Genomic DNA, 16,841 nt, shown 5'->3' with positions numbered 1-16,841 from the left:
AGGCCAGCGGAGGGAAGGAATGCCTCACACCTCCTTTAGTAGAGACATATGTCCATCCCGTATCCATTATTAAGGACCCCCATCACCCAGGACATGCCCTCTTCTCATTACTACCATCTGGCAGGAGGTACAGGAGCCTGAAGACACACACTCAGCATTTTAGGAACAGCTTCTTCCCCTCCACCATCAGATTTCCAAACGGCCCACAAACCCATGAAAACCACTTTGCTGTTCTTCAGCCTTATCTACCTATCTATCTATCTGTCTATCTATCACTGTAACGCAGTGATTTTTTTTTCTGTATTGCGCCGCACTGTTGTCACAAAACTATGTTCATGATGGATGTCAGTGACAATAAATCTGATTCTGATTTTGAGCGGATTGATGACTTCAGGAGGTCAGTGGAGTGTTGAAATGCACCGAGGCATTGGTGGAAAGTAAGAAGCTCAGACAGTAGGGGTCTCAGCTCAGTACATCAGAGGCACATCCCTCCCCACCGTCGGGAGTATCTACAGGAGGCACAGCCTCAATCATCAAAGATCCCACCATCTGGGCCATGCCACCTTCGTGCAGCTGCGATCGGGGAGGAGGTACAATTCCCACACTACCAGGTTCCAGAACAGCCACTTCCTTCAACCGTTGTTCCTGAACCAACCGGCATAACCCCAGTCACAGTAGTTCAGCAATACTATGATCACTTTGTACAGAAATGGACTTTTGTTCTAATTGTATTCCTTGTTGGAAAAACTGGGTATAATTTATATATTTTTCTCTCTTTCCCGTGAGTGCTGTACGTCGGATGCTGTGTTCCCCTGCTGCTGCAGCCGGTAGGTTTTTCAATGTATCGTGACATTTATGGATTTCTGGTGATGACGATAAACCTGACTCTGACTTTGACAGCCATCATGGGCTGAATAAATGTAAAACTGAAAATAAAAGAGAACTTTGGATGCGGGAAATCTGAAATGAGAACAGACAATTATCGAGTCGCTCATGGTAAGCAATCAGTTAACGCAAACATGACCCATCCCACTGCAGCAACGGATCTGGCAGGGGGGAATTTCTGTCCGGGCCGGCTGTTGTTACCCGGTCGGTAGAAGACAGCGTACGAACAGCAGCGGAAGGGAGTCACAGCTGAGAGAGTCCGGCGGAGGGCCGGGTCGGCGATGGCGTCGAGCGATGTGCGGGGCGTCGGGGCGGCGGCGGTGCTGATGGAGCGCCCGGCCCCGGCACCGGCACAGCAGGCCACCGTGCTCATGTCGTGCCGGGTGTCGGAGGGAGGTGGCGGGCAGAACTCGGCGCTCCGTCTGCAGCTGAGCATGGAGCGGCCCGGGGAGTTCCGGCTGGGAGTGCGACACGGCGGCGGGCGGAGCCTGGTGAGGGAGCGCGGCGCGGAGATGGGCGGAGCCTGGTGAGGGAGCGCGGCGCGGAGATGGGAGGATCCTTGGTGAGGGAGCGCCCGATGGCGAGGGAGCGCCCGATGGCGAGGGAGCGCGGCGACGGGCGGAGCCTGGTGAGGGAGCGCCCGGGGTGAGGGAGCGCGGAGACGGTCGTGCCTGGTGAGGAAGCGCCCTGCGGCGAGCAAATGTAGCATGGCTGCGGGCGGAACCTGGAGCACGGCAGAGAGGCTGGCGGAGCCTGGTGAGAGAGCGCAGATTGAAGGCGAATGGAACCTGTTGAAGGAGGCCCTGGGGGTGAGGGATCGCGGCACAGATGGGAGGAGCCCGGTGAGGGAGTATGGCACAGAGGCGGGTGAATCCTTGTGAAGGAGCATGTGGGGGTGAGGGAACGCAGCGTGGAGGACGGGGGAAGCCTCGTCAGGGAGTGTGGCATGGCAGTAGGCGAGTAGCCAGTGCTCGATGAAGGAATGTTTGATGTGAGTGACTGAGACACGGCCATGGGTGGGCCAGTTGGAGACCGGTGAGGGAGCATCCCATGGTGGGTGGGGGGAGTGTGCATAGCATATTCCATAGCATATGGGTGGCCTTCGAGAGAGTGCCCAGGGACTGCGGGCACATTAGCCAGATGAGGGAGCACCCCACTAGGGGAGGAGTGAACGATGGCCCCAACAGGTCAGGGGCTACGAGGGAGTGCCCCACTAGGTGGGTGCCAAGGGAACAGAGATACAGAGTGGATGGTGATTGGGCAGTGAGAGAATTCCATAAACTGCGCCCAAATGTGATCTCTTGATAGGGTTGGACCATAAATGCAGAAATACATAGGACACATTTGAAGGGAGCTGCAATTGTCACTGGAGATTTTCATCTACACATGCAATGGATGAGAGAGACTGCCAAGGGTTATCAGAGGAGGATCTGTGGAGTGTACGAAGGAACCTAAGGGCTATGTGGCTTTATTTATCACATGTACATTGAAGTTTCCAGTGAAGAATTGAGGGGCCGAATGGCCTAATTTGCTCCTGTATCTTGTAGTCTGTGGAAATGCATCGCTTGCGTCTAGGAATGTGCTGACGCAGCTGGCAAGTGTCACCGTCTGTCTGGCAACTGCATAGCATACCCACAGCTCACTAACCCTAACCCGTCTGTCCGGCAACTGCATAGCATTCCCACAGCTCACTAACCCTAACCCGTCTGTCCGGCAACTACATAGCATTCCCACAGCTCACTAACCCTAACCCATACGTCTTTGGGAATGTGGGAGGGAACCAGAGCACCCAGAGGAAACCCACACAGTTATGCAGAGAACAGTGATGGGAATCGAGACACCAATTGGTGATGGCGCTAACTGCTGGAAGGATTAATAGGAATGTTTTGATCCCCTAGGACAGGGGTTCCCAACCTGTGATCCATGGACCCCTTGGTTAACAGTGGGAGTCCTTGCTATAAAAGTGGCTGGGAGCCCCTGCGCTAAGAGAATACGATGGAATTCCAGATGTGATTTGAGAGTGAACACCACAGGACTAAAACCTCTGTCTTCTACTTAATTTTTTAATGTCTTAACTTCTAGATGTGTAGTGGAGAGTGTATTGACTGGCTGGATCACGGCCTGGTATGGAAACACCGATGCCCTTGAATGGAAAATCCTACAAAATCCCCACCACTGAGCAGATCTACATGGAATGCTGTTGCAAGAAAGCAGCATCCATCGTCAGAGACCCCCACCACCCAGGTCATGCTCTCTTCTCACTGCTGCCATCAGGAAGGAGGTACAGGAACCTCAGGACTTGCACCACCAGATTCAGGAACAGTTATCACATGGGATCTTAGAACAATGAGGCCAGTGAATTAATGACAGTATATACAGAAACATTAAATAACTTTTTGTACACTAGTCTTTACTATGAGGGACACAGCAACTATCCCTAGGGATCAGATAGGCTCATTGTTCCAATAGAAGTGGTAGATGCAGGCTCAATTGTAACATTAAGAGAAGTCTGGATAAATACATTAATGTGAGGGATACAAAAAGCTTTGGTCCAGTTGGGACTAGGCAGAATAACAGTTCAGCATGGACTAGATGGGCTGAAAGGCCTGTTTCTGGCTGTAGTTCTCTATGAGCAATGATGCGGCCAGGACCTGAGAGGCGGGAAAAGCTTGAATAGGTTTGGACTTTGTTCCCTGGAGTGCAGGAGAACGAGGGGAGATTCGATAGAAGCATACAAAATTATGAGGGGTATAGATAGGGTAAATGCAAACAGAATTTTTCCACTGAGGTTGGGTGAGACTACAACTAGAGGTCATGGGTTAAGGGTGAAAGGTGAAATATTTAAGGGGAACATGAGGGGAAACTCCTTCATTCAGTGGGTGGTGAGAGTGGAATGAGCTGCCAGAGGAAGTGGTGGATACGGGTTGATTTCAACACTTAAGAGAAAATTGGATGATTACATGGATGGGAGGGGAATGGAGGGATATGGCCTGGTTGCTGGCTGATGAATCTAAGGAGAAGATCTGTTCAGCATGGACTAGATGGGCTGAAGGGGCTGTTTCTATTGCTGTACTGTTCCATGACATTCTTTTAAAAATTCAAAGTAAATTCATTATGAAAGTACAAATATATCACCATATACAATCCTGAGATTTGTTTTCTTGCGGCATATGCAATAAATCTATAGAATAACCGTAACAGAATGAGTGAAAGACCACCTGACTAGGGCGTTCAACTGGAGTGCAGAAGGCACAAAACTGTGCAAATACAAAAAATAAGTACAAATAAATAAACAAAAATATTGAGAACATGAAATGAAAAGTCCCTGAAAGTGAGTCCATTAGTGGTAGGAACATTGTAATGATGAGACAAGTGAAGTTACCCCCATTTGTTCAAGAGGCTGATGGTTGAGGGGTAATAACTGTTCCTGAACCTGGCGGTGTGAGTCTTGAGGCTCCTGTACCACCTTCCTGATGGCGGCAGTGAGATGAGAGCATGACCTGGGTGGTGGGAGTCCCTGATGATGGATGCTGCTTTCCTGCGACAGCATTTCATGTTGATGTGCTCAATGGTTGAGAGGGCTTTACCTGTGATAGACCAAGCCATATCCACTGCTTTTTCCGTTCAAGGCCATTGGTGGTTCCATACCAGGAATATATTCTCCACGACACATCTGTAGAAGTTTGTAAAAGTTTTAGAAGTCTTGCCAAGTCTCCTCAAATTCCTAAGGAAGTAGAAGTGCTGCCATGCTTTTTGCAATTGTATTTACATGCTGAGCCCAGGACAGGTCCTCTGAGACAGTGACGCCTGAAATTCCGTGACACACGCCACTGATAATAAACCTGATTCTGAATTTAAAAGTTGCTGACCCTCTCCACCTCTGATCCTCCATGAGCACTGACTCATGGATCTCCGCTTTCCTCCTCCAGAAGTCTATGATTAGTTCCTTGGTCTTGCTGACATTGAGTAAGAGGTTGTTATTACAACACCACTCTGCCGGATTTTTAGTCTCCCTCCTATCTGCTGATTCGTCACCACCTTTGATTCGGCCTGCGACAGTGGTGTCGTCAGCAATCTTGAATATGGCATCGGAGCTGCGCTTACATACTAAGATGGAACTTGCAAATATCCCAATCGCAAGAGATACCAGAGAATTAGACAAATCACCAGAACACGATAGCTGAAGAAGGAAGAGGACCCCTCTTATCAGTGGCCAGTCCGGACATCGGAAGTTTGGAGAGGAGGGGACTTAAGTCAGGTCCACTGTCCGGGGGGGGGGGGGAAAGGCAGCAGCGGGTCGATACAGTGAACAAGAGCATTGACCAGTGACCAATTGGCATTTGGGACTGATTAGCAAGAGCAAATTAAAGGAAGGCGGGGCGGGGCAAGTGCAGTGGCTGTCGTCGGAGTGGACAGAGTCAGAGTGGTGATCTTGAGACTTCAGCTCTTCGAGGCTTCAAGGAAGAGAAGCTTCAGTCAGAGGAGGCAAAGGATAGAAAACCTCAAGTTTTTTCATTCTCTTCTTTGTATCTGCTCAGCTAGGACAATAGGGTTGACAGGCAGGATAGTGAAATGCTCCTCTTTTGCGGGATGTGGGAAGGCAGACAAACCTCTAGTGTCCCTGACGACTGCACCTGTGAGAAGTGCATCGGGCTGCAGCTTCTGACAAACCACGGTAAGGAGTTGGAACTGAACTGGATGCACTCCGGGTCATTCAGGAAGCTGAGGGGGTGATAGACAGGACGTTTAGAGAGGTAGTTACAACTAAGGTGCAGGACACAGGAAACTGGGTGACAGTCTTCACTGTGGAAGACACTAGCATTATGGTGGAAGTTCCAGGTGTCGGGGCATGAAGTGTGTGAAGTTACCATAATCAGAGAGGAGGTTCTTGGGAAACTGAAAGATCTGAAGGTAGATAAGTCACCTGGACCAGATGGTGTACACCCCAGGGTTCTGAAAGAGGTGGCTGAAGAGATTGTGGAGGCATTAGTGATGATCTTTCAAGAATCACTAGTTTTTGGAATGTTGCAATTTTGGAAAATTGCAAATGTCACTCCACACTTCAGGAAGGGAGAGAGGCAGAAGAAAGGAAACTATAGGCCAGTTAGTCTGACCTCAGTGGTTGCGAAGATGTTGGAGTCGATTATTAAGAATGAGGTCTCAGGGTACTTAGAAGCACATGATAAAATAGGCTGTAGTCAGCATGGTTTCTTCAAGGTAAAATCTTGCCTGACAAATCTGTTGGGATTCTTTGAGGAAATAACAAGCAAGATTGACAAAGGAGAATCGGTTGATGTTGTGCACTTGGGTTTTCAGAAGGTCTTTGACAAGGTGCCGCACATGAGGCTGCTTAACAAGCTACGAGCTCGTGGTATTACAGGAAAATTCTAGCATGGAAAAGGCAGTGAATGATTGGCAGAAGGCAAAGAGTGGGAATAAAGGGAGCCTTTGCTGGCTGGCTGCCGGTGACTTGTGGTGTTCCACAGGGGTCTGTGTTGGGACCGACACTTTTTACATTATATGTCAATGATTTAGATGATGGAATTGATGGCTTTGTTGTAAAGTTGGCAGATGATATAAAGAGGTGGAAGGGCGGGTAGTTTTGGGGAAGTAGGCTACAGAGCGACTTAGACAGATTAGGAGAATAGGCAAAGAAATAGCAGATGGAATAGAGTATCAGGAAATGTATGGGCTGAGAGGAAAACGGTCAGCCATGATGAAATGGTGGAACAGGCTCGATGGGTCAGATGGCTTAGTTCTGCTCCTAGAACTTGTGGTCTAAGTAGAGATGTCCACCTCTCTTTACATCAGTGGAAATGTGAGCAGTTTCAAACTCCTGGGAGTGCACATCACGCACAACCTCTCATGGTCCCAGAACAGTTCCGACACAATCAAAAAAACTCACCAATGTCTCTTACTTTCTGATGGACTTCGCACATCCATACTCACATCCTTCTACCAATGTGCAGTACAGAACGTCCTAACGTGCTGCATGAGACAGAAACCATGTGGTGGGTAGGAAAGCTCGACAGCAGGTTGTGCAGACTGCCAAACACATCCCTGGCACCGGCCTGCATCCATACAGACAGTGGCAAAGCAGTGGAGAAACAACAAACTGTCCAGAGATTGTCAACTGAAAAGATTCTGCACATGCTGGGAATTTTGAACAATGTACACACAATGCTGGAGGAACTCAGCAGGTCATGCCTCTCCCCACCCTCTTACTCTGGCTTCTGCTACCTTCCTTTCCAGTCCTGATGAAGGCGCTTGGCTTGGCACATCGATTGTTAATCGAATTGACTGTTATTCCCCTTCCGAGACTGTACCTGAGCTGTTGAGTTCCTCCAGCATTTTGTGTGTGTTGCTCTGGTTTTCCAGACAGCGGAGTTTAATTGCCATCAGAGCAACTGGGATTACAAAGAACATTTATTGTTTTTGTAAATATGATGTAATAACCACATTTGGTTCACTGGCGTCCTAAGGCAAGGTCACCTAGAGGAGCTGGCTCCAGGCCAGCCGATTGCACTGGTTGTGACATGTGTTAGAAACATCAACCCCTATTCTGACCAATTTTTATAGGAGCATTGTCGAGAGTCTCCTGACCAGCTGTGTCTCTGTCTGATACTGGGAACTTGCAAGGCATCTGACCACAAGTCCCTACAAAGGATTGTGAGAACTGTTGAGAGGATCATCGGGGTCTCCCTGAGATATTTATCAGGAGTGCTGCATACATAGGGTGTTTGCCCGCTTAGTCTGTTACAACACACACCCAACAGCACCTGCTTCCAGGGTTTGGATGCTGTTAAGTCTCCGGAATAGACAGCACGGCCCCTTTCAAGATTCAGGACTATTCCGCTAAATGGTAGTCATGTTTTGGGCACCAAGAATTGGGTATTTAAAGAGCACCTGTACTGAGGTTTGGTGCTGAATTGTATGTTGTACCAGTGATTTCGTCTAGTGTTTGTGTTGAGCTCAGTTCTCAATCCTAGCCTCAGATACTCCAGCATGTATGTCCAAACCATCCTTGTCAAGGATTCTCGTCACATAGTTAGGCAAGAGGTACCGTAGCGTTAGCACAAGGACTTTTAGGATTGGAAACAACTTCCTCCTTCAAGCCATAAGACTACTGAACTCCCTGCCACCACCCAGGTCTCATCATGTGTGAAGCACCAGCAGCATTGTACTATTTACTTTTTTAACTTGTGTCGTAACTGCACCTTATTACCACAAACCAATTAACAAGTAATATTACATGATGTGTTGTGTGTGAGTTATATGTACCTTGGTCCAGAGGAACATTGTTTTGTTTGGTGGTATATATGTGCACAGTTGAATGGCGATAGACTGATCTTGAACTTGAACCTTCTCAAGGATAGTCAGGATGATAAATACTGGTTGTGCCAGTGATGCCCAGATCTTAAAAAAAGTAATTAAAAAAGAATCAGGGTAGGACTTACACAATGAACAGCAGGGCGCTGAGGAGTGTGGAGGAACAGAGGGATCCATAGTTCCTTGAAGGTGGCGTCACAGGTATATAGGGACGTACAGAGAACTTTGGCACATTGACCTTTATAAATCAAGAGTACTGAGTGAAGGAGCTGGGATGGTACGTTATAGTTGTATAAGATGTTGATGAGGCCTAGTTCTGTTCACCCAGCCATAGGAAAGATATCAATAAAATTAAAACAGTGCAGAGAAAATTTACAAGCATGTTGCCAGGACTTGAGGGCCTCAGTTATAGGGAAAGGTTGATAGGTTTGGACTTTATTACTGGAGATTTAAGAGAATGAAGGAGATACAAAATTATGAGGGATATAGATAGGATAAATGCAAGCAGGCGTTTTTCACTGAGGTTGGGTGCGATTAGAACTAGAGGTCATGGGTTTGAGGGTGAAAGGTGAAATGTTTAAGGTGAACATCAGGGGAACCTTGTTCACTCAGAGGGTGGTGAGAGTGTGGAACGAGCTGCCAGCAGAAGTGGTGGATGCAGGTTTGATTTCAACACTTAAGAGAAGTTTGGATAAATATGTGGATGGGAGGGGAATGGAGGGCTGTAGGCTGAAGGGCCTGTTTCTGTGCCGTAGTGTTCTATAATTCTATATTTCCATGCTCTTTCATGAAAAGTTGGAAAATAACGGAAGTTGCATAAATCATTCCATGTGGTAACACTCACAACACGCTGGAGGAACTCAGCAGGTCGGGCAGCATCCGTGGAAAAGATCGGTCGACGTTTCGGGCCGGAACCCTTCGTCAGCACCGAAACTTCGACCGATCTTTTCCATAGATTTTGCCCGACCTGCTGAGTTCCTCCAGCTTGTTGTGAGTGTTGCTTTGACCCCAGCATCTGCAGAGTATTTTGTGTGTACTCCATGTGGCAAGATCTGCTACTCTGTTTCCTCATTGTGTCCTGTGGACAATCCCTACTACATCTTTGGCATTAAGTATAAAGCAGTTCCCCTTGAATTCTAGCCCCCTGCCCTGGAAATATTTTGGTCTGCGTCAACCCTTCAGGATGCCTTGTACTTCTGTCATAATCAGAAACTATCTTAAGATTTAATCTTCCTTAATGCTTCCAGACTGAGGAAGCTTATTACCTGAAAGTTGTTTCTGTGAAGATCTTCATTATGTTTATAGCAGGGCTTGGGATAATTCTCATTTTATTAATGTGCCATATCTGAATAAACATTGAATCTGTTTCTGTTACTTGGAGGAGTGTCCTTCTGGGATATGTCTTTATCTGGGTGGCAAAGTGTCTAATTTTTTTGAAGATGAGGCTTTATAAGACATTAGTCAGACAACTCTTAGAGTATTGTAAGCAGTTTTGGGCCCCTTATTTGAGAAAAGATGTGCTGGCTTTGGAGAGAGTCCAGAAGAGGTTCATGAGAATGGTCCCAGGGACGAGGGGATTAATATATGGAGAACATTTGATGGCTCTGGCCCTGTACTCACTGGAGTTCAGAAGGCGGAGGGATCTCATTGAAACCTATTTAAAGGCATAGACAGAGTGGATGTGGAGAGGATGTTTCCAATAGTGAGGAGTCTGGGACCAGAGGGCACAGCCTCAGAATAGAGCAGGAGTTCCCAGCTTTTTTTATGCAGTGGACCCCTCCCGTTAGCTGAGGGGTCTGTTGGCCCCAAGTTGGGAACGTCAGAGAGCGTCAAAGGTTATGGGGAGAAGGCAGGAGAATAAGGTTGAGAGGGATTATAAATCAGCCATGATGGAATGGCGGAAGAGATTCGATGGAACGAATGGGTTAATTCTGCTCCTGTGTCATATGGTATGATGGTCTTCTGTAAGGAGACATGAGAAAACCATATGGACCGTTCCTCCAAAGTAGTCCTTTGAACCTAGACTTCTAAACACTTCCTAAATATTTGAAAGTAAATGTATTATCAAAGTATGTAATTAAACACTTACAGCAAGAGTACATACACTCAGTGGCCACCTGTATACCGGCTCGTTAATGCAAAGATCTAATCAGCCATCAGCAACTCAATGCAGAAAAGCACGCAGGCATGGTCAAGAGGCTCAGTTGTTGTTCAGACCAAACTTCAGAATGGGGAAGAAATGTGATCTAAGTGACTTTGACTGTAATGGAGTGATTATTGGTGCCACACAGGGTGGTTAAAAAAGAGAAAAGTAAGGGTTGAGTGCAGAAAAGTCAAGTGCAAAAGAGACAAAGATTACTAGATTTTAAAGGCACAATGAGTACAAAGGCACAAGGTGCTTTGCCTGAATGCCGATATTATTCCTAACAACTTCAGTGAACTTGGCACAAATCAGTACACAGGGGTATGATTTAGTGGCCATTACAGAAACGTGGTTGCAGGGTGGAGAGGATTGGAAGTTAAATATCCAAGGATATCAGGTAATACAGAAGGATACGCAGGAAGGTAAGGGAGGTGGGGTAGTGCTCTTAATTAAAGATGAGATCAGGGTGATAGTGAGAGATGATATAAGATCTAAGGAGCAGAATGTTGAATCCATCGGGGTAGAGATTGGGAATAGTAAGGGAAAAAAATCACTGGTGGGAGTTGTCTATCGGCCATTGAATAATAACATTACAGTGACACGGGCAATAAACAGAGAAATATCTGAGGCATGTAAGAATGGAATAGCAGTTATCATGGGGGACTTTAACTTGCACATAGATTGGATGAATCAAGTTGGCCAAGGCAGTCTTGAGGAGGACTTCAGAAAAAGCATCTGTGATAGCATGTTACTGAACCTACAAGGGAATGTGCTATCTTAGATCTGGTCTTGTGCAATGAGACAGGTAAAATTAGTAATCTTGTAGTTAGGGATCCTCTTGGAAAGGGGTGATCATAGTATGATTGAATTTCTCATAGAAATGGAGGGTGCAATAGTCCATTCTAAAATCAGTGTATTATGTCTCATCAAAGGAGACTACAATGGGATGAGGGAGGATTTGGCCAGTGTAGACTGGTTATATGGTGGGACAGTTGAGGAACAGTGGAAGACTTTCAAAGAGATTTTTCACAGTATTCAACAAAAGTAGATTCCAGTTAAAAGCAAGGACAGTAAGGGTGGGGAGAGCCAGTCTTGGATAACTAAGGAAATAAAAGACAGCATCAAACTAAAAGCTCATGCATACAAAGTTGCAAGAGTAGTGGGAAACTGGAAGATTGGGAAAACTTTAAAAAGCAACAAGGAACAACTAAGCGAGCAGTAAAGGAAGGTAGATTATGGGATAAAAATGTACAAAAGATAAAAACAGATAGTAAAAGTTTTTATAATTGTATAAAGCGGAAAAGGGTGGCAAAAGTGAATGTAGGTCCCTTGGAGGACGAGAAGGGGAATTGATATTGGGTAATGAGGAAATGGCAGAGGCTTTGAATGACTATTTTGTATCGATCTTCACGGTGGAGGACACATCTAACATGCCAAAGAGAGATGTTGCGGATGCAATGGGAGGTGAGGACCTTGATGCAATAGCTATCATGAAAGAGGTACTGCTGAGCAAATTTGTGGGCCTGAAGATAGACAAGTCCCCTGGTCCTGATAGAGTGCATCCCAGGGTACTGAAAGAAATGGCAGAGGTTATAGTAGACGCTATGGTGATAATTTACCAAAATTCTCTGCACAGGTCCCAGCAGATTGGAAGAAGGTGAATGTCACGCCACTGTTTAAAAAGGATGTAGGCAAAAGGCAGGTAACTATAGGCCAGTTAGTTTAACATCTGTAGTTGGGGAAATGCTTGAAGCTGTCAATAAAGAAGAAATAGTGAAGCATTTGGAAAGAAATGGATCCATCAGGCAGACACAGCATGGATTCAGCAAAGGCAGGTCCTGTTTGACAAACTTACAGGAATTCTTTGAGGATAACATTCTTCAATTATGTGAAGAACAAAAGAATGACAGGAGTGAAGGTAGGACCGATTAGAGATAAAGGTGGGAAGATGTGCCTGGAGGCTGTGGAAGTGAGCGAGGTCCTCAATGAATACTTCTCTTTGGTATTCACCAATGAGAGGGAACTTGATGGTGAGTGAGGTTGATGTTCTGGAGCATGTTGATATTAAGGGAGAGGAGGTGTTGGGGTTGTTAAAATACATTAGGAGGGATAAGTCCCCGGGGCCTGACGGAATATTCCCCAGGCTGCCCCACGAGGTGAGGGAAGAGATTGCTGAGCCTCTGGCTAGGATCCTTATGTCCTCATTGTCCATGGGGATTGGAGGGAGGCAAATGTTGTCCCCTTGTTCAAAAAAGGTAGTAGGGATAGTCCAGGTAATTATAGACCAGTGAGCCTTATGTCTGTGGTGGGAAAAGATTCTTAGAGGTAGGAGCTATGGGCATTTAGAGAATCATGGTCCGATCAGGGACAGTCAGCATGGCTTTGTGAAGGGTAGATCGTGTCTAACAAGCCTGATAGAGTTCTTTGAGGAGGTGACCAGGCATATAGATGAGGGTAGTGCAGTGGATGTGATCTACATGGATTTTAGTAAGGTATTTGACAAGGTTCCACACGGTAGGCTTATTCAGAAAGTCAGAAGGCATGGGATCCAGGGAAGTTTGGCCAGGTGGATTCAGAATTGGCTTGCCTGCAGAAGGCAGAGGGTGGTGGTGGAGGGAGTACATTCAGATTGGAGGACTGTGACTAGTGGTGTCCCACAAGGATTGGTTCTGGGACCTCTACTTTTCGTGATTTTTATTAACGACCTGGATGTGGGGGTAGAAGGGTGGGTTGGCAAGTTTGCAGACAACACAAAGCTTGGTGGTGTTGTAGATAGTGTAGAGGATTGTCAAGGATTGCGGAGAGACATTGATAGGATGCAGAAGTGGGCTGAGAAGTGGCAGATGGAGTTCAACCCGGAGAAATGTGAGGTGGTACACTTTGGAAGGACAAACTCCAAGGCCGAGTACAAAGTAAGTGGCAGGATACTTGGTAGTGTGGAGGAGCAGAGGGTTCTGTGGGTACATGTCCACATATCCCTGAAAGTTACCTCACAGGTGGATAGGGTAGTTAAGAAAGTTTATGGGGTGTTAGCTTTCATAAGTTGAGGGATAGAGTTTAAGAGTCACGAGGTAATGATGCAGCTCTATAAAACCCTGGTTAGGCTACGCTTGGAGTACTGTGTCCAGTTCTGGTCACCTCGGTATAGGAAGGATATGGAAACATTGGAAAGGGTACAGAGGAGAGTTACCAGGATGCTGCCTGGTTTAGAGATTATGGATTATGATCAGAGATTAAGGGAGCTAGGGCTTTACTCTTTGGAGAGAAGGAGGATGAGAGGAGACATGATAGAGGTATACAAGTTATTAAGAGGAATAGACAGAGTGGATAGCCAGCGCCTCTTCCCCAAGGCACCACTGCTCAATACAAGAGGAAATGGCTTTAAGGTAAGGGGTGGAAAGTTCAAGGGGGATATTAGAGGAAGGTTTTTTACTCCGAGAGTGGTTGGTGCGTGGAATGCACTGCCTGAGTCAGTGGTGGAGGCAGATACACTAGTGAAGTTTAAGAGACTACTAGACAGGAATATGGAGGAATTTAAGGTGGGGGGTTATATAGGAGGCAGGGTTTGAGGGTTGGCACATTGTGGGCCGAAGGGCCTGTACTGTGCTGTACTATTCTATGGTCTATGTTCTATATAACGAGCACAGTGGATAGAGGGGAACAGGTGGACATTATTTTCTTGGATTTCCAGAAGGTCTTTGGTAAGGTGCCAGATAAAAGACGGATGCATAGAGTTGTGGGTGATGTATTAGCATGGACAGAGGATTGGTTAACTAATAGAAAGCAGAGAGCTGGGATACATGGCTGTTACTCTGGTTGGCAGTCAGTGGTGAGTGGTGTGCCACGGGGCTCGGTGCTGGGCCTGCAACTGTTCGTGGTATATGTTAATGATTTGGGAGAGGAAACCAAGTGTAGTATAATCTAAGTTTGCTGATGACACTAAATTGAGTGGAGAACCAAACTCTGCAGAAGATAAGGAGAGTCTGCAGAGAGATATAGATAGGTTGTGAGTGAGCAAGGGTCTGGCAGATGGAATACAATGTTGGTAAGTATGAGGTCATCCACTTCGACAGGAAAAATGAAAGAGCAGGTTATTATTTAAATGGTAAAAGATTGCAGCGTGCTGCTGTGCAGAGGGACTTGGGAATGCTTGTGCATGAATCACAAAAGGTTGGTTTGCAGGTGCAGCAGGTTATCAAGAAGGCAAATGGGATATTGGCCTTCATTGCTAGAAGGATTGAATTTAAGAGCAGGGAGGTCATGCTGAAACTGTACAGGGTACTGGTGAGGCCGCACCTGGAGTACTGTGTGCAGTTCTGGTCTCCTTACTTGAGGAAGGATATACTGTGCACTGCCTCCAAAGCCAGGTTCACCAGGTTGATTCCAGAGATGAGGTGGTGAGACTGAGGAGATATTGAGTCACCTGGGATTGTACTCGCTGGAATTCATAATGATGAGAGGAATAGATAAGACAGAGGCAGGAAAGTTGTTTCCACTAGTAGGTGAGACTAGAATTATGGGACATACCCTCAAGATTTGGGGGAGTAGATTTAGGTCAGAGATAAGGAGGAACTGCTTTTCCCAGAGGGTGGTGAATCTGTGGAATTCTCTGCAGTAGAGGCTACATCAGTAAATATACTTAAGACAAGGTTGGATAGATTTTTGTATAGTAAGGGAATTAAGGGTTATGGGGAAAAAGAGGGTGGAGATGAGTCCATGGCCAGATCAACCATGATCTTATTGAATGGTGAAACAGGCTCGACAGGCCAGATGGCCAACTCCTGCTCCTATTTCTTACGTTTAAGTATCTCAGAAACTGCTGATCTCCTGGGATTTTCAACAATAGTCTGTAGAGTTTATAGAGAATGGTGCAAGAAGCGAAACATATCCAGTGAGAGGCAGTTTAGTGGGTGAAAATGAGAGAGAGCAGAGTAGAATGGTATTATGTACCCCTAGGGTTTGGACTGTCACTTTAAGGCACAAATTAGAACTGAGACTAACTTTTGGATTTCTGCTGAGAGAGGGGCGGAGTCTGCCTTTCAGCTCGTGTTTACACTTTTACACGGACACTGACTGCTGCTGTCAGCTTTTGGGTTGCCATAGAAAGAGAGAGAGAGAGAGCAACGAGCAGCTTGTAAGTCGCCATGGTGACCGAGGTGGAGTTATTTGAAGGACAATCGATGTTACGGTTTCTCTGCAGTGTGTTTACTTTTTACAAGGACAGCTACAGACACGGAGAAACACATGCTCAGAGTCAAGATGGATTCGATCAATGAAGGATACCAGTGAGTGAGGTCCTGGTTTAAACTTTCAGTAGCTCAAAAGGGGTGAGTTCAGATCGATCCTGAGTATTGATAAATGACTCTCACAAGTTTCCTGCAAATGGAACGAGTTTGCAGGGAGAGGAAGGTTTGAAACAGAAGAAACCTAGTGATAAAGTGGTCACTGTTTGGACTCTCTCTCTAAGTAGCCCGTAAGGGTGAGTTTGAGTTCCATTCAAATACGAAGGTGTGACTGTCACGTAGTTAATCCACAGGAGTGGGGTCTCTGGTGAGGGGAAAACCTTTGTGAATACCACGTGTGTTACCCTTTGTCTGGGTGTGGTAGTTCACTGAAGAAAGGCACCCCTGTGGCAAATCACTGTTGGAGTTATTTTGTATGGCGTGGAACTGGATAAGTGGCTATCAGAGTTGTGTGTTTGGGGTAACCTTGTGTGGAAACTACCTGTGTGTGATAATCCCTGCCTGGGTTGGTAGTTTTACCACTTGAAGACGGTACCTCAGTGACAAGCTACTGTTGGTGATAATCCATACGTGGATTCTGTTGGAGTATCCTGTGGCCACCACTTTGAGAGGTCCCGTAGCTGAATTCAGGTGTGGTACCACTTGTGTTGAAAGGATATTCGTTGAAGATCACTGTCGGTGATACTGCGTGTGGGAGTGGAACAACTTCGGAGATAAAACCTACCACTATTGTTATTCTGTATTTCTGTTGTGGAATCTGTGGAATATCGACGTAATTGCCTTCTCTCGACATTTACCCTGGATTACAAATATCTCTCTCTCATCACCTATTCCGTGGATGAACTGAACTTCCATACTTTACCGTCTCAAGACTCTAAGCCTTGTTTCTCCCAAACTCAATAGTTTGGGGGTTATACTTGCACACATATATACACATAACACTGCTAACCTGTTTGATTTACCTGGTTATATATGACTGTATTGCGTAGTTACTAATAAATAGCATTAGTTAAAAGCAAAACCAGACTCCAGGTGTGTTCCATTTCTGCTGGTTCTATAACCTGTTACAGGGTACATAACAAAATTTTTCATCTAGGTATGCCCTTGCATCATCTGGAACACACTTCTTAAAGTCTTCAATCACAACCAGCTCTTTCAAGCTGTAGAAATCACCAGGGTCCAACACTGGACCTCCCAGCTGCCACATCTCCCTCTCCAACTGTCTTTGTTTTTCTGCCTCT

The 16,841-nt window shown here is 46.2% G+C and overlaps 1 protein-coding gene across 7 annotated transcripts in view; it reads left to right on the top strand.

The window, feature by feature from the left end:
* Positions 1 to 1,101: 1,101 nt before the first annotated feature.
* The window catches only part of shrprbck1r (sharpin and rbck1 related), an 85,275-nt gene continuing 69,535 nt past the window's right edge, over positions 1,102 to 16,841 (top strand). For 2 of the 7 annotated variants that reach the window (XM_072254296.1, XM_072254295.1), the window contains exon 1: positions 1,105 to 1,376. In XM_072254296.1, the coding sequence (XP_072110397.1) occupies positions 1,167 to 1,376 (210 nt within the window). In that variant the 5' untranslated portion in view covers positions 1,105 to 1,166. Of the gene's footprint in view, positions 1,377 to 1,447; positions 1,514 to 1,583; positions 1,642 to 16,841 lie in introns of those variants that run through there. The other 5 variants (XM_072254299.1, XM_072254297.1, XM_072254300.1 and 2 more) reach the window with 5 other exon arrangements.

The sequence above is a fragment of the Mobula birostris genome, chromosome 3 (genome assembly GCF_030028105.1).
Source record: "Mobula birostris isolate sMobBir1 chromosome 3, sMobBir1.hap1, whole genome shotgun sequence".
Lineage (NCBI taxonomy): Eukaryota > Metazoa > Chordata > Chondrichthyes > Myliobatiformes > Myliobatidae > Mobula > Mobula birostris.
Note: the sequence above shows the minus strand (reverse complement) of the source record. Positions and strands in the feature narration are given on the sequence as shown.